At 41.3% G+C, this 23,062-nt stretch overlaps 1 protein-coding gene across 1 annotated transcript; it reads left to right on the top strand.

The window, feature by feature from the left end:
- DNAJC12 (DnaJ heat shock protein family (Hsp40) member C12) lies at positions 1-12,436 on the top strand. Its single transcript, XM_015816673.1, has 5 exons — positions 1-137; positions 2,625-2,703; positions 8,324-8,463; positions 11,716-11,914; positions 12,068-12,436. The coding sequence occupies exons 1-5, from the start codon at positions 60-62 to the stop codon at positions 12,151-12,153; spliced, it is 582 nt and encodes a 193-aa protein (XP_015672159.1). The 5' UTR covers positions 1-59; the 3' UTR covers positions 12,154-12,436.
- The last annotated feature ends 10,626 nt before the right edge of the window (positions 12,437-23,062 follow it).

The raw sequence follows: 23,062 nt of genomic DNA, 5'->3' as shown, positions 1-23,062 counted from the left end.
ACCTTGGTTGTTTAGGCTCCCTGTTTCTTGGTAGTGAGAAAGCAGAGAGTGTAAAAAAAATGGATGCAATATTCAGCTGCAGGCTGGAGGATATGGAAGATTATTATAGCTTGCTGGGATGTGATGAATTATCTACAGTAAGAGAACTCTTAAATTTATATATTCTCTTTCCATCTTTGTCAATTGGTTGAATTGGAACTGTGTGTGTAAGACGAGTTGTTTTGCTTTTCTATAATGTGCTCAAACCTGTATTTATTATAGTAATCAATCTGTTTAGTCTTTTCCTTTATCCATCTTCTCTTATACTGCTGGAAAACTTTCTCTTGAATTCTGCATTGTTTATTGATATTAGCTGAAGCATTGTGTCATGTAAATAATGAAGTAGTCTTCAAAGAAAACTTGGGGACTTCTAGAAAGATATTCATAACACAACACAAGGTCTTAAAGAGATGTTTAGAAAATAATTGCTAGATGCTTAATAAGATTTACATTGCGTAAGGGGGCAACAGAGTAATTATCTGCTATTGTGAATCTTTCATAGGAGATGAATTGTGGAATATTGACAAACCTTTTAGACTTTTAAGAATGTCTAAAATCTTGTACATTACTAAATGTTCACAGTTGATTATATGTGATCGACATCCTTCCGTTGTGAGCTAATAGGGCTGTGCTCTGCTGAAGGCTGATGGTCACAAAATTTGACAGCAGTTGTAAAATTTGTTGACGGTGGTTTTTCCAATGAAATAGTAATGATCAGGGCCTGAAACATGTTTTTTTTTTTAAATTCCTTTTTATGATGCAACTTTAGAGCACTTCTTTATATCAAGTCCTACCATTGCTCCTCTCGTGACTAGCCATGACTGAATTTCAGACTGGAGATGCCAAAAATTGAACCTAAAATGTTTTATCAGCTGTTCTACTACTGAGCAATGACCCCTTTTTTTTTGAAGTTGCCACTTGCTGTACAGATGGAAATACCTGTTTACTTGAACGAATGGTGTAATCTCTTGTAGTGAAAGTATGTGATTTTTGGAATGGAGTAGTGCGTAGTAACGTTTATGTTTAAAAACGTTGTGCTGCTTGTACTTTGCCCACTATTCATTTTGTGATCTTGTAAACACTGAAAAGCTTTAGTAAATATTGCTGAGGGAAGTGGTTGAGAAGAATGTAATTTTAGCTATTCTAGTAAAAATATTTTTCAGTCGACTTAAACAGCAACCAGGTGTTATGAAAGATTTTGACTCTCAAAAATGTGTAATCTCAACTGTGGGTTTTGAATTAAGGTTTCTAGATTTCCAGCTATGATAATGGGGTAGCCAAAAAAATTGCCTCTTTTATGGGCTTTTCAGCTGATTATTTTAATTTGCAGCAAGAGTCAATAATTGAGGAGGTATCAATTTGTTTCTTGTAAGTCTAGAAAAGTATTTCAAATGTTCGCTAAATTCATTTATTTTTCAGGGAAAATATAAATAATAGTTGATTTGGCCAGGAAGAATGTTAAATTGAAAACTACTTGGACTACCTTACTTTCCACAAATACGAGTTATATAAGACCCCAGATGCCAATCAAAGATTTGATTTTTAATTAGATTAATTTACACAAGAGTATCATCAGGTTTTGCAAGATGAGAAAATGTGAAATTTTTTCTGAAAACAGAACAATACAGTATACTTTTGTTATTTTCAGTATGGCAATTTATCATTTATCTTAAAACTAATAAAATACAGTATAATGAAAGAGATTGTAACATGTAACCTATGGATCCACATTTTTAATATTACATTTAAGTGGTGATCTGCTACTGCATATCCTATTTTAGGCAGCACATTGTTTTATTGGGAATTATGATCACTCAAACCTTTGAGTTAAAATGAAGAGTATGTCAACTCTAAACTGAGTTCCATATTTTACTAGATAGTGAGGATTTTAGCTCCAGTTTTTAGCAAAGAAACAATTATATTAGTCCTCCTCAACATAATGCTCTTTAATCTGTTGGGAGTGGAGGTTTTGAGACTTGTAAATTCCATACATCTGAAGAGAACCACACTGGGGAATGTTGTGTTGCTGAATATGTGAACTTTGCATAGGAGTAGATAAAGATACACAACTGGAACCAGCATCTCTGTTGCTAAGCCAGGTGATTGATAGGTTAGTTCTGTCCAGTTTTATGACTTTTTTTGCCATGGTTGTTAAGCGAATCATTTCAGTTGTTAAATGAATCACACAGTCATGACTTTGTTTGTTGGAAGCTGGCAGGGAAGGTTGCAAAATGGTGATAACCTGAATTTTGATCATGAGACTGTGGGGGTGTTGTGACCGTCATAAGTACGAGGACCGATCCTAAGGTACTTTTTTCAGTGCCGTAATTACAAACAGCCATTAAATGGTTGCTTGTAAATTGAGGACAACCTGCAAATAATTTCCTAAACTTAAATAGGTAAATTTCTGTGGTCATAGAAGTCCATAACTTCACACATATAATGGTATGCTAACATCTTGCTTTCTCGCCTTCCCTCGCATGCAGCGAGGATATGAGCAGTTCTAAAAGATGCTTAGAAAAAGAAAAACATTAAAAAGAAGTTGGACTCAGCTTTCATGAATGGTTTTTGCTGTTTTTGCATAGGTTGAACAAATCGTTGCAGAGTTTAAAGTTAGAGCTCTTGAATGCCATCCAGACAAGCATCCCGGAAACCCTCAGGCTGGTATGTCTTTCTCACTTTCTTTCTGTAAACCACCACGAGGCGGATGTGGACGCTCTTGGGCAAAGCATCCTCAGTAGCACCCAGTGAACCAGAAAATGGGAGTGATATTCAAATGTGTAGTTCTCTCATCATGAAGATTTGGGTATCCTGTCTAAAATAAAGTTAGCCATCTTGTTGATCAGCTGTTTAATTGCAAGTGTTCAAATCTTAGATCAGTGGTTCTCAACCTTTTTAATGCCGTGACCCCAACCGGTCGTAAGTCGAGGACTAAACCGGTCGTAAGTCGAGGACTAAACCAGTCGTAAGTCGAGGACTAAACCGGTCGTAAGTCGAGGACTACCCAACCGGTTGTAAGTCGAGGACTTTCCCTGCCCGGGAGCACCGCGCATGCGTGGTTCCTCCCCCTGCGCCGGCCGAGGCGTAGCTGGCAAGCGGCAGAGACGGAGCAGGCCAACCACCAGCTGGCCCAGCCCAAGGGAGGTAAGGCACCCGCCGGAAAAGGGAAAAAAAATGGCGGACAAAAAAAATGGCGGACAAAAAAATGGCAGACAGCCTTGCTTGGCGACCCCCGTGAAATGGTCGATCGACCCCAAATGGGGTCCCGACCCACAGGTTGAGAACCACTGTCTTAGATCCTGGTAGGCCAGTGATGGCGAACCTTTTAGAGACCGAATGCCCAAACTGCAACCCAAAACCCACTTATGCATCGTCGGGTGCCGGGTGGGTGTGGCCCATTGGCTGGGTGTGGCCCATTGGTTGGGTGTGGCCCATTGGCTGGGCATGGCTGCGGTGGTAATGGCAGACTGGGTGGGACTAAAAAGTTCAATCAATCAATTCCAACTTTGCAAGATTTTTTTCCCCGCAAGAAGTTGAAATTGACTGATTGAACCTTTTTTTTTTGCACACGGTGGTGGAGGCCTAAAGCGAAAAGGTTTTATAAAACCCAGCTGAAGGCCTAGGACTGGGGCGACGGCGCACGTGCCCACAGAGAGGGCTCTGAGTGCCACCTCTGGCACCTGTGCCATAGGTTCGCCACCACTGTGCTAGGCTGTGACCTAGTCTATTTATTTTATGTGATGCCTTTCCAATGTATTGCTTCAGCATTTATACAGCAGTGAATCTAGAAAAGGACTATAGATGCTTGGTTCTCTAGCCCAGTTTTTTGATAATATATATTTAATTGGGAGTTACAAAAATTGCTTATCTGTTTTTGGAACCTTGCTCTTTATTTAAATAAATAGGTATCAAAGTTTTGAGATACACCAAGTCAGGAAACAAGGCTCGGTACAGTGCGGTGAGACACGATTATGAGACGCATGCACTCTGCATAGGAGAATTGTTTTGAGAGAGTGCGCCGCGCGCAAGAGTGTGCCGCACGCAAGTGGCTTTGTGTACTTCTTACTGAAACACGACACGGCACACATGCACGCATTAGACTCACTTTTTTTTCTTCAATTTATTTGTGTCCTCCTTCTCATTGTAAAAAAGTTGGTCACCTTAAATAAATTTCATTGGAGGGAAATTAGGGGGCTACAGAAGCAAAATCAGCAATAGAGAAACACATTTCCTGTTAGTATAGTTTTCAGCTGACTCAAGGCTGGCTGGAGAGCACTTGAGATACACTGGGGTGATTTTGTTGGGTTCACCTAACACCTAATTGGTGATATGTGCAAAGAGCTTCCTCTTTCTGCTTGTTTATTAATATAAAAGCTTGGGAAGGGGGCTATTTTCACTGAAGCTATTACATGCCTGCTGTCAATTTGATCCCAAGGGACTCACATATCTTGAGCCCCAAGAGATCTACTGGCAACACAATAAAGAGCCTATCCTACCCATTAATCTCAATGAATTTCTTTTAAAGATGTTCCTCTTTTTTTAAAAAAATAATTGTTTCTCCATTAACACAAATCAATCAGATTCACAAGACTTATCTCTCTCAAAGGTGCTTTTTTTCCTTCAAAAGGCAACTGGACTGTGGATGCGTGGATAAATAAGAGCTAGGGAAAATACTGCATATTAATTAAAATGAATAGTGTGCATGCTTCCTCAAAAAAGCCCCATCAAATAATTTATGATTCCTGTGCGCGTCGCAAAATTTGCGTCACTAAAAAGAAAAGCTACTCTTTTCCTTTTGTCTGCATTGCTTCCTGTAGAACAGCTTTCAGCCGGCAAAATGGTAAGAAGCAATTGAATCGGAAAAGCCATCTCTACAATGTTTGTATCTGTCAGCCCTTGTTAGCGTTTGAATTTCACGTATTTCCAAACAAATATCCGGTTTAGTAGACCTGCATAAATGAAGGATCATTGTCGGTGCCACGGAACAGAAAGGTGACTCATAGCTAAAACACATATTTTCATAATCTTTAGAGATACTATTTCTGTTACCAGGAGGACAAGGAAGATTTAAACCCCCTAGTAGAGAGAAAATGGAAAGAACTCACTACCATAATGCAAACCAGCAGATTGGTAAAATGGGGCAGAAACAATAAACTTCCACTCAAATTGTTTAGATTAATAATAATAAATAATAATAATAATAATAATAATAATAATAATAATAATAATAATAATAATAATAATAATAATAATAATAATAATAATAATAATTATTATTATTATTATTATTATTATTATTATTTGGAAGGGACCTTGGAGGTCTTCTAGTCCAACCCCCTGCTCAGGCAAGACACCCTATACCAGGGGTGTCAAACTCAACTTCATTGAGGGCCACATCAGCATTGCGGTTGCCCTCGGGGGGCCGGGTGGGTGTGGCCTACTGGGTGGGCGTGGATGGAGTGGGTGTGGCCTATTGGGTGGGCATGGCCAGCTCTACATCATTCGCGTCAAGGGTGCCTGTGGGGGCCTGGGCAGGAGTGGGACAGATCTGAGGGTCTCTGGAAGAAAGGGGTGGGACCAGGGCAGAGCCCATCAAGCTGGATATGTGAAGTAGGCGAGGGCCATTTGCTGGCCACTTCCAGGCGATGGTGCATTTCTTCATTCCTCATAAACGGTGACATCTCCCCAGCATGCACCCAGGGGGTGGGGCCGACACGGCAGGGGCTGGTTCCTCGCTGTTTCCAGACAGCTAAGACTGAATGTGTTTCAGCATAAATGGCCACCACAAAATTGTACATTGGCTCCTGGCTGGCCTGGGCCAGGGCCAAGGAAGCGGGGGCCGTTCCCTCACTGTTTCCAGGATGGCTTCGCGGGCCACATGAAACCACTTCGCGGGCCGCATCCGGCCCCTGGGCCTTGTGTTTGACATGTCTGTCCTATACAATTTCAGACAAATGGCTGTCCAGTCTCTTCTTAAAAACTTCCAGTGTTGGAGCATTCACCGCTTCTGGAGGCAAGTTGTTCCACTGGTTAATTGTTCTCACTGTCAGGAAATTTCTCCTTAGTTCTAGGTTGCTTCTCTCCTTGATTAGTTTCCATCTGTTACTTCTTGTCCTGCCTTCAGGTGCTTTGGAGACTAGCTTGACTCCCTCTTTTTTCTGGCAGTCCCTGAGATACTGGAACACTGCTATCATATCTTCCCTCGTCTTTCTCTTCACCAAACTAGACATACCCAATTCCAGCAACCGTTCCTTATAGGTTTTCTTTCTTTCTTTCTTTCTTTCTTTCTTTCTTTCTTTCTTTCTTTCTTTCTTTATTTATTTATTTATTTATTTATTTATTTATTTATTTATTTATTTATTTATTTAATTAATTTATATACCGCCCTATCTCCCTTGCGGGACTCAGGGCGGTGAACAGGCGATACTAAAAACCACGATAATAAATAAATAGTTTGTTTTAAAATCGAATTAAATAATTCGATTTTAGGTTTTAGCCTCCAGTCCCCTGATCATCTTTGTTGCTCTTCTCTGTACTCTTTCTAGAGTCTCAGCATCTTTTTTACATCGTGGTGACCCAAACTGGATGCCGTATTCCAACTGTGGCCTTACCAAGGCATTGTAAAGTGGTATTAACACTTCACGTGATCTTGATTCTGTCCCTCTGTTAATGCAGCCTCACATGAGAGGGGTTTTGTTTTCTTCTTCGCCCCAGGCAGAAAATTGTCATGGGTGGATCTTACCTGGGCAAGAATCTTGCAACATCTTGTGGCAAACTATTTTCCAAAGAGTCCTCTTAGGCCTGGCACTAAGGCTATGATAACTTTGTAGTGAGTTTTATTTCGTCATAAATGTGCAGAAAGTTTTGCTACAGGCTCAGAAGCAGTGGTGGGATTCAGCCGATTCGCACCACTTCGGCGGAATCGGTAGCTAATTTTTTGTTGCCCAGGCCCAGAACGGACCTCCGGGAGTGGCATCCACCCAGAGAACCGGTTGTTCATATATTTGAATCCCACCACTGCTCAAAAGCCTTGTGTTTAAAGCAATAGAAAGAGGACCAGCACCTTTCTTTCTGTCTTGGACACACCTTGGTTTTGATCCACCAGGGACCTGTTGTCAAACGGGGTTGGGGTTGGGTTTGAGTCATGATAATAAAAACATCTATTTGCTAAAAATAACCATTAGATAAAAATGTGTATACTTGCACAGACTTCCTGGAGGAAATGACTGTTGGCATCTGCCACTAATGCTGATAGTATATTATCTTCAATTCAGAGACCGAATCTCCGTATGTTAATTATGAGGGATCACCAACCAAAGAACAGTTGTTTCCCCGATCTGTTTGCTGACTTTCCAGAGAAAACTTCTTGGCAATGATGGGAACAGATTGCTCGATTAAAAACCTGGAAATGATAAATATTAAACGTTAATTTTAAATATTAATGGAAAATTAAAATTGGGAAAAACTCACTAGGACATTGATCGTCTCAAAGATTGAATGTTAAAACAATTAAGATATATATATAAACTAAAAACTATTGATAAATGTAAGAAAGTTATTTTTTATTTGATTGATAGAATAAGAAGTGTATTACTTTAAATTATGAGACAGTACATATTAAGGGGAAAAGAGAGGAAATATTTATTGTAATAGTTTGAGATTTGTACTATGATATTTGTCTGTAATTCAATCATGGTAACTCAGCCACCACGTTGCTTTTCAAAGATATAAATGTAATATTAGAAAGCCGATAAATTTTTCAAAAAGAAAAAAGAAAATTAACCAATGTCAATAGATCTTCATTAAGTTTCTATTGATTATTTTTTTTCTGTAGATAATATTCATCAATATTCAATAAACTGTCTTGTTTGCCCACAGACCTTTGGGAAACATGCAAAAAAAAAAAAAAAGATCGCTCGATTAAAGGCATTATCACAGGCTGCATCCAATCTCTCTGAGAGAAAGTGACACCCAGCTGGTTTCATGCCTAAGGCATTTTGTTGTTGTGTGCATGTAGGTGTGCGTAATGGATAAGTCAAAAGCAGTATGCCATTGATCAGACTAGGGGTGTCCAACCTTGGCAACTTTGAAGACTTGTGGGCTTCAGTTCCCAGAATTCCCATGCTGGCTGGGGAATTCTGGGAGCTGAAGTCCACAAGTCTTAAAGTCGCCAAGGTTGGACACCCCTGGATCAGATTCCTACAAAAAAAATAATCGAACTATATGCTAGAAAAATCTATGAATGCTTTCCTCCATAAAACGTTCTTCCGTTTCTGTTTTATAGTGGAGAATTTTCAGAAGTTGCAGCATGCCAAAGAGATTCTTTCTAATGAAGACAGCCGAGCCCGCTATGACTACTGGCGAAGGAGCAAAATTGCTATCCCATTCCAGCAGTGGGAAGCCCTGAGCAACTCGATGAAAACAGTTAGTTTTGTCTTGTGCGGCCACATATCTCGGAGAAATGAACTGTTATACCCATTTGTGGGAGGGAAAACTATCTCCTGGGTGGCAGATAATAATGATGATGATAAAGTTGGAAGGGACCTTGGAGGTCATCTAGTCCAACCCCCTGCTCAGGCAGGAAACCCTATATCATTTCGGACAAATGGCTGTCCAGTTTCTTCTTAAAAACTTCCAGTGTTGGCGCATTCACCGCTTCTGGAGGCAGGTTGTTCCACTGGTTAATTGTTCTCACTGTCAGGAAGTTTCTCCTTAGTTCTAGGTTGCTTCTCTCCTTGCTTAGTTTCCACCCGTTGCTTCTCGTCCTGCCTTCAGGCGCCTTGGAGAATAGCTTGACTCCCTCTTCTTTGGGGCAGCCCCTGAGATATTGGAAGACTGCTATCATGTCGCCCCTCGTCCTTCTCTTCATTAAACTACATACCCAATTCCAGCAACGGTTCCTTATATGTTTTAGCCTCCAGTCCCCTAATCATCTTTGTTGCTCTTCTCTGTACTCTTTCTAGAGTCTCAACATCTTTTCTACATCGTGGTGACCAAAACTGGATGCAGTATTCCAAGTGTGGCCTTACTAAGGCATTGTAAAGTGGTATTATTTTGTACTACCCTGCGAACTGCATTGGGTCCTACTAGTCTTCTTGGTACAACTCAAGAAGCTGATTATCACTTTTAATATCTTGCCTGGCACAGGGTCAGGTTATTTGTGGAACCATTTGCTTCCAAGGGTATCTGCCTTTCTCCTATGCCCCAACAAGGGGAGCATTCTCTGTGTCCCCTCCTCGAAACAATGTCATGCTTTCTCGGTGGTGGCCCCCGCCTGATAGAACTTCTCTCTGACATACAGTTGGCCCTGATCCAGCAGATCTTTAGAAAGATGGTCTAGACCTGTCTTTTTCTGGAGGCCTTTGGGTCAGGATGAATTTCCAATATGAGGAGTTATAGTCAGTGGTGGGATTCAGCCAGTTCGCGCCACTTCGGCAGAACCGGTAGCTAATTTTTTGTTGCCCAGAATGGACTTCCGGAAGCGGCATCCACCCAGAGAATCGGTTGTTCACATATTTGAATCCCACATATTTGTTTTCTTCTTCGCCCCAGGTGGAAAATTGTCATGGGGTGGATCTTACCTGGGCAAGAATCTTGCAACATCTTGTGGCAAACTATTTTCCAAAGAGTCCTCTTAGGCCTGGCACTAAGGCTATGATAACTTTGTAGTGAGTTTTATTTCATCATGCAGAAAGTTTTGCTGCAGGCTCAGAAGCAGCGGTGGGATTCAGCCGGTTTGCACCACTTCGGCAGAACCGATAGCTAATTTTTTGTTGCCCAGGCCCAGAATGGACGTCCGGAAGCGGCATCCACCTAGAGAACTGGTTGTTCATATATTTGAATCCCACCATTAGTTATAGTGTATCTGTCAACAGATGGAAATGCAGCCATTTGTCTCTTTCGCTTTTAGAGTTAGATGATGCTGGGAGGGGGAATGTGGATGAGAGTCCAGTTAGTCATAACAACAAAAAACTAAGCTGTGGGAATTCAAGGTTACTGAGCCAGAGTTGATAACGATTTGGCAGGCTGGAGAGCTGTGGAGAGAGCCCACGTTTCAAGCTAATTGGGGAATGTGATTTATGACTGTCAGTTGGAGGAGGGAATTGTGCTTTGCTACTTTGTGCCAAGGGGAGGAGAATTCAGTTTTGGCTTCAGTTATGTAGTGCCGATATTATGCTTCTCGAATAAAAGATTCTTTAAGGTAAACAATGCCTCGAAGTTCTTTTGAAGAGTTGTATCTGTCGGAACCATGACAGTATCTCACCTTTGATCATCATTTTATTTTTTTTAAAGAAGGCTTTAATGATGTATGTTGTTTCTGTATTGGTTGGTTTGATTTTTTGCTTTCTTTCTTTTATTTTTTTTGTATGTTACCCAGAATCACATTATTTTGAGTTGGGCAGCCATATAAATGTTTTGAATAAATATGTAAATAATGATGTTAAATATATAAATTCTGATGATAGGGTTGGGAAATGTCTTGAGGACACAAAAAACAACTCATCTAATTTAAAAGGAAAATAAATTTCCAGCAGAGGGGCATTATGTGTCACCTTATGCCAAATCAGATTGTTTATTTATGTACTTCAGCATTTCCTATACAATAAACCGGTATTTTGATACGGTAGAAGAGAATATCTGTACCTCTGGATTGAACTGTGGGGTCCTTGGTGTTCTCTGAGCTTGGTGGTTTTCTTGCAGATGTTTCATGAGCAAACTAGGTAACATCGATGCCCTGATGATGTTACCTAGTTTGCTAATGAAAAATCTGCAAGAAAACAACCAGCTCAGGGAGCACCAAGGACCCCACAGTTCACTCCAGAGCTACAGATATTGTGTTATATCAAGAGAACGTCTATCAATATTCTGTCAAGGTATTTTGCACTACAACTTCAATAATCTATTGACCATGATGTCTGAGCCTTATGGGAACTGCAATTGAAAAGATCAGAATCTGGTTATCCTTAGTGTAGGCTGATTGGCAGAAACTCTTCAGGATCTGTGTGGTGTCCTTTTCAGCCTTCCTGTGAGGCCAGATGGATGGAACTTTCTGCTTGCATGAAGGCATAGACATACATGACTGTATGACTGTTCTTTCCCAACAGAGGAACAATTCTGTGTGCAAAAGGGGTTGTTGACTTTGCGACAAACTTATGAGGCAAAACTGACCTGTGATAGTAAAAATACTCCTTCCCTCTATTTGAAAACTAAGAATAATTTGTCCTTAATTAAGCCACTATCTCTACCACTATCTCTACCACTATCAGTTGATTTGGTCAAGTAAATAAAATACATTATGAACAATTCCCTTGAGCATCTATTTATAATTCTTTATCTGCAAACACACACACAGATACACAACATTCATTCCTCAAAGTACCACTGGAAATTACCAATATCACCATCCTAATCATCTGTTTTAGTCATTGACCAACAACATTTACATTTAACACTAAAAATAAAGCCATTCCTTTGTGTCAGTTGTCAAATCTACTTACAGTGCTATTAGAATAACTAAAATTTAAGGTGCTGGCAGAAATATAAACACATATAACACCATTAAGTTAATCCACAATATGATCCTGAAACTTTTCTGCTCATTCACTGCTTGTTTTGTTGCTAGATGCTTATTTTGGCAACCAAATTATATATATATATATATTTTTCTTGTTCCAGTCAATGCATTGGGCTGTCAGAGATAAAAAAGAACCAATGTTGGATGCTCCCGATTCAAATCGTAATGACAAAATGGCTGATCATTTTTCGCTGAAGACAGAAATCGACAGGGATGATTTATTCCAAGATAAAAAGGAAATGGAGGATTTTCAAATATTTGATGGGAAACCAATGTCACCAAAGAGCCCAGATTCGCCAGGTAAATCTGGTTATAGCACGTTCTTCAATGTAGGACACCGCCACCATCGCAAACCCACTTGCAAAATGTAATTGTATGCATATATCCTCTTAACCATCACACTTTTTCTAGTCTTATAAAAAATTCATTTTCTTTTCATTACATGATTTTCAGATCCAAATTGCTGGCACCTGCGTTTTCGTTGGTCGGGTGACACTCCATCTGAACTTCTGCGGAAATTTAGAAATTATGAAATATGAAGCAGAACATCAAATACGTATGAAGGATGAAACGTGTTGAATGTGGTTTTCACTGTTTCAATATTTTTGTAGATGTTTATTAAAGAGCGGCTGCTTGTATGTGTATATACACTATATGTTAGAGATGTGCCTAACTTTGAAAATGTTTCAAAAGAGGTCCTTCAGAACATGCTTCAGAACGCATGCAGTGTATGCAAGGAAACCATGTAGCTGATCATCTTTTTTCAGGTGAACTACAGAAAAGATGTAGCTGTTTTAAAACTTGCATTCGGAATTGGATCTTTAAAGCAGGGCTTTTCAACCTTTTCACTCATTGTACCACTTTTAGGATATGGCAACATCCGAGTACCACCAGTCGCCCAGCAAGGTGTTAAAAACTTGATGACAAAAAAAAAAAGGAAAAAAGTGATAAAGTATAGGTAGTCCTCGACTTACAACAGTTCGCTTAGTGACTATTCGAAGTTACAACGGCACTGAAAAAAGTGCCCCCCAAGCCACAGCCGAGCAAGGCACCTGCCTGCCCGCCCGGCCACGTTGTTCCTCCTGTCTGAGGTTTTCATTATTGTGAGCATTTCTGTTGAGGATTGGCAGCAGGGGTGGGGTGGGGGGGGTGTTTGGTTTTTATTCCCCCCGTCTGCTGGGTGGTTGCAGCAGGTTTTGGTCACTTCACATGACCCTGGGACACTGTGACCGTCATAAATATGAATCAGTTGCCGAACATCTGAATGTAAATCACAAGACCCTGGAGATGCTGCAACATTCCAGCTGATCGGTGCTTCTTCTGGGCTCAGCAGAAGCGCCAGGATCAGTGCCGAGCTTCAGCTGGAGCCTGGCGCTGATCCTGGCGCTTCCACTGAGCCCTGACAGCCCCGAAGAAGCGCCAATCAGCTGAAAAGTGGCACTGATCCTGGCGCTTCCGCTGAGCCCTGCAGCTCCAGCCATCTCTCGCTCAGGCTAGTGCGGTGCTGCCACCGGTTCAGCTCATTCCCCTCTCCCGCTACCACTTTTCTAGGATGGTCGCGTACCACCTGCCAGGTGCCAATGTACCACAGGTGGTACCCGTACCACTGGTTGAAAAGCCCTGCTTTAAAGCAGCAGCAGCAGCAGCAGCAGCATTTTTCAAACTTGGATGCCTAGAAAGAAAGAAAAAAAAAGCAGGCTGCTGTAATGATTAGTAGAGAGGTGCTGTGTTCTTGCAACGTTTGAAGCACCAATTTCGGAACTATTTTTGAAATTTGTGGGGCTTCAGAAATATGTATACCTTGTGCAGTTATACATAGTGTTTTAAATTTTGTAATATTGTTCTTGTATAAATTATAATGTAAAACATTATAGTTTCTGAACTAGATTCATTCATTGCATGGATAATATGTTGGTGCATTGAGTCTTGTTTCCAAAACTGTATCCTTAACGAAATCTGCTTCCTATAAATGTAGAACCATTAAGAAAATTATCTGCAGTCACCTTAACAATCTGTATTTCTAACATATTTCCAGCTAGATTCTATCCTATGGAAATTAATTCACAGATTTTAGCCCCTCAGCTCTGTCATTCCCATCTCCTAAAAGCCTGCTGGACTTATAAATGCCTCCTTTTTTTTCTTGCTTTATCCTGTTGTTTGGGAAACCTTCCAAATTATATAGGTAATTCTATCTACATATCATTATTCAAAGTCCACTTTTTCTAAGAAACATTTCATCTAACTCTTTACATCCTTCACCTCAGCAAAACTGCATACTTATCTTGCTATTCTTAATATTTAGGGTCAAAATACATACCATGTTAGAGTTACATATATTTTTACTATACATAAAAGTATCTATAAGCTTGAGGTTCTCCAGTGCTAATCAGGGCTTTGCCACATGGGATACAGTCTACAGAATAATAAGGTTGGAAGGGACCTTAGAGGTCTTCTAATCCACCCCCTGCTCAAGCAGGAGTCCCTTCAGACAAATGGCTGTCCGGTCTCTTCTTAAAAGCTTCCAGTGATGGGGCACCCACAACTTCTGAAAAATGGAAACGAATGGAATGAAATAAAAGTGGACAAAGAGGCTAACGTGTCTGGATCTTCTGCACCTCGTGGTGATTTTAATAAAAAAAGAATTATGCTGAAAGCTTTGCTGTTGAACACATTTTGGTGTAATGTTACATTTTCCTTTCTTCTGTCTCTTGGTTCCCTCACTGCCAACATTTAGTAAATAATTTATGAATGTGACTTGCCTTTTTTAAAAAAATACCTTGTAAATATTATGTATTTGGATGTCACTAAATAAATATCATATAAACAAAAGCATATCCCATTTCAGAAAGTGAAGAATTACTAATCTCGTACAGAATCAGCTCTGATTTGGGGTGAAGTTTATACCTGTATATGTTTCAGTTGAATGTACTTTATTCTTTATTCTTGTCTTTATTCTTCCATGGATGTTCATGTTGTATATTGTTGTATAAATAATAAACTGGTTGTTGAAATTATTCAGACAGCAAAGTGAATATCTTATCAGTTTAGAATCATGACATGAGGAAAGAAGAAGCTACCTTTTTTTGTGAAATGGTTTTTGTCAAGGTTTTGAAAGGGTAATAGAAAATCCTCTTTTAAGAGTGGGAAAAGAATATCATTAATTGCTGCGGAGACTGGATCAGCTACGTGACACTTTCAATCACTGGCAATCATTGAACACATCACTGTGTCACCCACCCACTGTGTCAGTCCTGTGGGTGGTGCTTGTTCTACAAGTTCTCAAATGGGGTAGACCTCTGTTTAAATGGGAAACTATGATCTAATGAAAAACACAATACACTTCTATAATTTGAAGCTGAATAAGAACTGGGAGCTTGTTTCATCTTTTGTCTTTAGGCCTGCCTGTATTTCTCAGTATCATTGATCAAAATAAGATCCTTACTTATATTCTGTCTAGCACAGGGGTAGGCAACCTTGGCTCTTTTATGACTCGTGGACTTCAACTCCCAGAATTCCTGAGCCAGCGTGAAGGCATTCTTGCAGTCAAAGAAAAATAATTGGTGGATGAAATAAAAGCATTTTCAATATAGTTGAGAATTTTGGAAGAAACACTAATAAAGAGCTTCTTATGAGAATTTCATAACTAGCGTTGTTACCAAAACCCTACTCTAGAGCTACCAGGCAACTGCCTCCTGGAGTTGTGGGTGGTCCATCACTGGAAGTTTTCAAGAAAAGATTGGACAATCATTTGTCGGGGATGTAATAAGGTTTCCTGCCATGGGTAGGGAGTTGGACTAGAAGCCCTTCTAGCCTGTGACTCTATTTCAGATCTGATCTAAAAAAATCTGGATTATCAGTAGATAGTAGAAAAGAGAAAGCTCTGTATCTTTACTGCCATCTAGTCGTCATCTTGATTTTTTGGTGGAAGAGGGAGAACTCTACCTTTCCTATCTTTTAGCCCAGGGGTCCCCAACCCCCGGTCCATGGACCATTACTGGGCCGTGGTATGCCAGCAACCTGTCCACACAAAAAAGCAAAGCCCCATCCGTGGGATGCAGGCAGCACACAAAACCACGCACCCTCTGGTCCACAGAAAAAGCTCTCTCCACGGAACCGGTCCCTTGTGCCCAAAAGGTTGGGGACCTCTGTCTTAGCCAACACAACTCTGATCACAATAGATGTAAATCCTATTCGGTGGGCAAGCATTCATCAAGAATAGGTCCAACGAATAGCCCAGGGCCGAAACATTTAGAGTTCACACATAACACCAGTTGAAGTAAGAAACTCATGGAAGACAATTCTTGTAGGCATGGCAATCTATTTTGCAATGTAAAAAAAAAACAACAACTGCAAAACTGTCCAAAATTTAGAGCACCTAGAAGCAGGAGGTCAGTCAAAAAAGTCAAGATGGACTGCCATCTCAACTTCTGTGATACCCAATGCTCTTGATGAGGATAATTTGCTTTGAGTTATGGCAAATCAAGGTTCTCCCATCCAATTCCTGTGGATGACGTTCCCAATTCTGCAGTTTTGTTCACCAGCCCCATATACACCTGGGGTCTTGTAGAGAGCAGCTACATACTGTATCATCATTGTTAGGCCCTATGAAACTGTAAGAGAGCCCTGCAGTCCCAGATTTAATGGATGCCCCTCTTTCAAAAGATCAGATAGTGGATCAGAAAATGCATTTGTATCTATCTTTTGGAAGCCATGGCAACACAGTGCAGTTCTCTGATCTGACACAATGCAAAATCTTATGTTCTCAGATATTAATTATTCCATTCCATGCTCTGATTTTTAACAGGTTTTGAATCTGTTTGCAATTCTATGGATGTTATTATAGGAGTAACAAAGAGATTATATTCAATGGTAATGATTTTCCAGGCTATTAGACCATAGTCTAATTATCTGGCATCCTGACATTTTGCCAGTATCTTCAGGGGTCCAAATGATCTGCTTCATAGGTCACTTCCTAACAGTTCCCGGGGAGCTGGAACCAACCAATCAATCATTGGACCATGTCATTGGAATTCTGGAAAACCATTTTCTGATTGGTTCTTTCTCCAGGTGAATTTCCAATTGATTTGAGTTGAAGAAGGGATTGTAATTCCACTTTCCAAATGAAAAATGACCCGAAGCCATATCTGGGCTGCAAAACTCTCAAGGATTTGCAGCCTTCCAGATTTTGGCAACCCAGTATGGCATCACAACTATAATCCATCTGTCCTAAGTGGAAATATTTCTTGCAGGGCAATCAAGCTGTCATTCAAAATGCTTACCTTGCTCTTATGGCTAAACAGTATTGCGGTCTTTTATTCCCAGACACAGGACAATAGGATCTGCGTTGGCCAAGTTGATGAATAACATTATTGGTTGTTGTTTTTTGTTTAATTTCCTGAGGCAGTCTTCATCCTTGGCTAATTTCGTAAGAAATGAGCGGCCGGACAGTTTGATCTGATGTGCTTGCCAGTGAAAGCAATGTAATAAACCAACATCATTGCGAAGCAAGTGATAAATCTGTCTTCAGGATAGTAGGCATTTTATATTTTCAGATTTGGATCCTATGATATCCATCAGCTGGCATTATTAGTTTCTTGGCATCTGTTTGATCTATTGCTATCAGACACGCTGCTGAGCTGCACATCAATGGGGGCAGGGCTGTTAATGTTTGGGTGGACACTTTGTGCGCTTCTTCAATTTCCTTCACTTTCAGCTACCTTAGCAGTTGTCTGTATATTTGTCATGCTCCAGGTGCTGGATTAAAAAGGTCTGATTCCTGGGCAAGGAAAGCTACTTGTAGAGAGAAAAAAGCTGATATGTGGAATTAAAGACTAGTGTGGGAAGCCCTCCCTCCCAGAATAAAAATATTCTACAGGATATTAAAAGAGGTGAGATAGAATATTTCCCCTAAAAGAGAAGAGGAGAAAAATCTTAACAAAGGCAGAAAGCAGCCCCAGTCTTCCTGCTATAGGAAGAAGCTAGTCTTTAGAAATGGATATTTTGCATGCATTCAGCAAGCTGGGCCACCCTATTTATAAACAAAGAACACCCAGAAACACTAAATAAGCAAGACAATAGGCAAGGAGCCCAAACTGACAAGATTAGCTCAGACAAACAAAACATCTAGGATTTGCATTTCCCTTCTGGCCTGAAGAGCCAGCCATGACCCCTACATGACCCCATAGGAATCTGGCAACTGCCATTAAAATATTAAAGGACATATTCTTACACAGGAACAGGCATCTCAATCACAAAGCCCCAAAGAATGTATAAAAAAACACCCACTCTCAACACCATTTTGTCAGCCACCCCAGAAATATGCTGATGTCACTGAAGTTTCTGGCTACCAAATAGAGACTTTCTTTCCTACAGCCTGCCTCCATTTTATTTCAGCGTCTTTCTCCCAGCTTGGAACCAGATCTGATTTTTCTTCCAACACTAGTGCATATTATTTCAACTAAACTCCAAAAATGTAGTGGTCCAGGAAAGAGAAGGCCTGATGATAAAAAGCAATATGCCTGGTCATGCCTTCTTTTCTTCCTGCCTCTGTAAATGGAGTTGAATTGTTCCTTTGCTGCAAAACTAGATTGCTGCTCAATGCTCCAAGAGTGCATTTGTGTTTGTATCCTTAGGCCAGTGCTCCTCAGCCTTAACAATGTTAACTTGAGTGGACTAACTTCCAGAATTCCCGAGTCCTTCCATTCCAGGAGTTGAAGTCTATTCATCTTAAAGTTGCTAAGGTTGAGAAACATTGCCTTAGGGCTTAGGCCATTAGGTACAAGCCACTTGCTCAGAAGTGATCCAGATCTCCAGTGAAATGAAGATCTGGAAGGAACCATGAACTGAAGCCAGTCCCCTTACCCGACCCTAGAAATAAACTTTGGATAGTCCAGTAAAACCTGTACAACATGCAATGTCTTTATAGCAATTGCATGGCATATTTAATTGCATTATTCCTACAATATCACCCTATTTTTCATCTTCATGTAGAGGATTCCTTTGTTTTATACAAGGATTATGTTCCCCCCAAAACTCCACTTAAAGTGAATTTACATAAAGTTTAAACTTTGGACATACAATGAAAAAAAATGGGGTGTTATTTCCTTGCATAAATATTAAATGCTGGTAAAAATTCCAAAACGAAGAACTGAATACAGAAAAACTATGAAAGGTTGTGTTTTTTATTAAGATGTAATAACCTGTTGTACTTGTTTTAATAAATGTCAGTTTTGGAACATTAAAATTAATGGCACATGCTTTGATGATGTGGAAGCCTTCGTAATTAAACCATGGTGCCATTAAATATTGCTCAATTTTTAACAAATAGGTCTGTACTGCACGTAAGCATTTAGCGAACCCATGTCACCAAAGTTATGCAATTTCTTATTGCTGTCAGTAGGGAGCAATTGGTTTCAATGTAAGGATTACTTAAATAAAAGAAGTGTCTTGTGCATGTACTACCTATCCAAGAAAATGAATTAATGATTCCTATACTTGATGTTTGTCAGGGGACAGGGCACGGCACAGAGCAATGTAGATGAAAACAATTGCACTTCAACTGATCAAAACCTTTTGGGAGCAATAAGTTTATTTTTTCTTAGGAACACAAGCTACTTTGTAGAATCTCAGGGCTGTTTTAATCTCAGTAATAGGCTGGATGAAGTAATATACCAGGGGTCTTCAAACGTGGCCCTTTTATGACTTGTGGACTTCAACTCCCAGAATTCCTCAGCCAGGCACGCTGACTGAGGAATTCTGGGAGCTGAAGTCCACAAGTCATAAAAGGACCAAGTTTGAAAACCCCTGTAATATACACTAAAATTAATTCCAAATAAGCAGGACATAAGATGAGTCTTGCTTTGGATGGGGTTGTGTTTCCCCAAAGGAGCACACTCACCATTTGGGACACCCTTTTATAATTATGAGCTCTCATAGCTATCACAAGTGGCAGCTATGACAATGAATGTCTTTCCTCAATTATGGCTAGTGAACCAACACGGGCACTTCCTTAACTACCCGAGCTTAGCAACAGTTAATTGTGCCTTTGTTGCAGCTAACCTTGCTTTCTGCAATGCATTGTGGGGGCTTCTCCTGCGAAGCCTTTTAGAAAGTGCAATCTGGGCAAAAAAAGGGGCAGGTAGGCTGCTGATTGGCACAAAAGGAAGGGCTCATGTATCCATTTCCCACTGACTACCAACAGCCCTCTGGGCAGATAGGACATCTATATAAATAAAAATGTAAATGTTCGTTTGTTCAAAATCTTAAATCTCCGAAAGTTCTTCACCGATTGCTTTGAAATTTTGACACAATGTTGCATTCGAATACGCGCGTGTTTTTATATATCTACTATTATATAGCTGTCACACCTGTGACATCTTTTCCATTTAACCAGACTGAGCCACAGCAACGCGTGGCCGGGTACAGCTAGTACAGTGATGGCGAACCTTTTAGAGACCGAGTGCCCAAACTGCAACCCAAAACCCACTTATTTATTGCTGGGTGCCAGGTGGGCGTGGCCCACTGGGTGGGCATGGCTGTGGTGGTCATGGCAGATTGGGTGGGTATGGCCAAGGTGGGCATGATCACCTTGATGGGGAGGAACGCCTGTGGGGGCCGGGCAGGGTTGAGGGAGATCCAGGGGGTCTCTGGCAGGTGGGGCGGTGGGCAGGAGGCTCATCCTGCAGGGTGAGGCGAGCCAAGGCGAGGCAGGGCGGGGGTGCCATTGTCGCAGGGCAAGGTGAGGCAGGGGCTGGGGCGGCTGCTGCCTGACACCATCGAGCACATGGGTGCTGGGATGCATCTGGCCATGTGGGACCTCGGCGAGTTAGCGGGTGGCTGGTTGAAGAGGGACAGTTGCCATCTCTGGGGCATGGCTCGCGTGCCCACAGAGAGGGCTCTGAGTGCCACCTCTGGCACCCGTGCCGTAGGTTCGCCACCACTGAGCTAGTAGAATCAGGCCGGAAGGTATCTCAGAGGTCACCACTGTTCCTGTAATCGGCTCAAAGTTTAAAAGTGATTTTAGTTTTTTAAAATATATAGTATACTTACAATTATTCAGTTAAATTATACTATGAAACTTGTAAATGCCTTTCTTCACCCATATTTTACTCTCCTACATTTTTTTTGTCCTCATTCATATTGTCTCTTTAAAAAGGTTCAATCAAATGTATGAAAAAAAAGAAAAGAAAAATAACCTGTTCTAGGAACAGATCTTCTTCTCTTTTTCTAAAAAACAAAGGAATTAATTTTTAATGAATTGTGAAAGTTACTGAAATGGTGCAAATCATGGACAAAAATAGAAATACAGAAATCCAACAGAACGCACTCAAATACATAACTGAACCAAGAGCATTCAAAGAAATTTATAACAATGAAAAGTGTGTAATTAAGTGCCAGTATAAAGCAATCTGATTTGTGCAAATAAAAAGCAATCTCAGGTAGACCGTAAATCCCAACGCATCCCAGTTTATTCCTATCCGAAGTAAGACTGAAGTACAGATACATGTTACAAAATCAACTTGTAACTCTGTTAAAAATTAACAGACTCATGAAATACAAATTAAACCTGAAAAGTTACAAAAATCAGGGAAACAACCCGCTCCAACGCAGGTAGATTTTTAACTCAGTGTTTTCCAACCTTGGCAACTTTAAGAAATGTGTGGACTTCAACTCAAGCATTCCCCAGCCTCGCCTCAGATTGTCTTCCAGCAAATCAAACAGCTCTTCAAATTTGGCCCTTTTTATGACTTGTGGACTTCAACTCCCAGAATTCCTCAGCCAGGCACGCTGGCTGAGGAATTCTGGGAGTTGAAGTCCACAAGTCATAAACGGGCCACGTTTGAAGACCCCTGAGCTGAAATATACCCCGCTAGGCCGAAGTCCATTCCTTAATCCACCCCGCACTGCGCTGGGACCGCGACTGTGTCTTCCGGGAGGTGGGAAGACGCCGGACTCCCGATCCAAGCTTGAAAAGAATCCACATCAGGCTTTCCATCTATGCCTGCAGACCTTGGATGCCGCTTTAACAGCCGGTTCATTCATTCCATTTATTCATCCATCCATCCATCCATTCATTCATTCTAGGTCGCCTTCCGCCGTGTTGTCGGGAGGCTGCCTTTACACGATACGCGTGACCTGGTCACGGACCCAGCCCGTTTCCTGGCTTCCCACAATACAAGCAATCCCAAATTAACCAAGTAGCCTACATTCGCGCAACAGGGTGAGATGCTCGCGCGCAAGAACCGGCACCTTTCAGACAGCCACGACCTGGATGACCCAGAATCTCCCTAGACCAGGGGGTCTTCCAACTTGGCCCTTTTACGACTTGTGGACTTCAACTCCCAGAATTCCTCAGCCAGCATGCCTGGCTGAGGAATTCTGGGAGTTGAAGTCCACAAGTCGTAAAAGGGCCAAGTTGGAAGACCCCTGCCCTAGGCAGTTTACCATGCACGAATCCCAAGACATTGCTGTTTGACCTGGGTCGCCTTTCTGTGTGAATACAGAGCATGCAAATGAGAACACCTGACTCTAGCTGAGACCTGGTCCCCTTGAGGGAGGGGAGGGGAGGGGAGGGGGGGTAGAAGCGTTGGGAAAAGCTAAGTCAGGGGGTCTTTAAACTTGGCCCTTTTATGACTGGTGGACTTCAACTCCCAGAATTCCTCAGCCAGGCACGCTGGCTGAGGAATTCTGGGAGTTGAAGTCCACATGTCATAAAAGGGCCAAGTTGGAAGACCCCTGCCCTAGGCAGTTTACCATGCACGAATCCCAAGACATTGCTGTTTGACCTGGGTCGCCTTTCTGTGTGAATACAGAGCATGCAAATGAGAACACCTGACTCTAGCTGAGACCTGGACCCTTTGAAAACTGCCTCCACAGGCTTGGTTCTAAATCAGGGGGTCTTTAAACTTGGCCCTTTTATGACTGGTGGACTTCAACTCCCAGAATTCCTCAGCCAGGCAAGCTGGCTGAGGAATTCTGGGAATTGAAGTCCACCAGTCATAAAAGGGCCAAGTTTGAAGATCCCTGAGCTAAGTGGAAAAATTAAAGCGTCCCCCCCCCCCAGGAGCGGATACATTTCAGGGTCCGCGTTTTCTTTGTATACCCGAAGACAGATTACTGTTTTTCCGGAGGAACAAACAATTCTGAGAGCCAAAGGAGGTATTCCCTTTCTCAAGATAAGCGGATATTGAAGAATGCCCCCATCTATTGCTGCCTTCGTGTAATGCCCACCCCACAGAAACCTGCCCTCCAGGAGGCGGTTCGTCAGGAGCGATTCTGCAGGAAAAGGCGATGGCCGTGGGACCAGATTTATAGGAAAACAACGTATGTGCGCGCCCTTTGCTTTTTTAACTTTAAGTGCCAATGCACGAGGGCACGAGCGACTCGAGCGAAAAGTTTGAGTCGACTGAATTTGAATTTACTTAAAAAAAGAAAAAGAAACCCGTATAC

This window comes from Protobothrops mucrosquamatus, unplaced genomic scaffold (assembly GCF_001527695.2).
Source record: "Protobothrops mucrosquamatus isolate PMUCROS unplaced genomic scaffold, P.Mucros_1.0 scaffold479, whole genome shotgun sequence".
In the NCBI taxonomy this organism is placed as follows: Eukaryota; Metazoa; Chordata; class Lepidosauria; order Squamata; family Viperidae; genus Protobothrops; species Protobothrops mucrosquamatus.
This window is presented reverse-complemented; position numbering and strand designations above follow the sequence as displayed.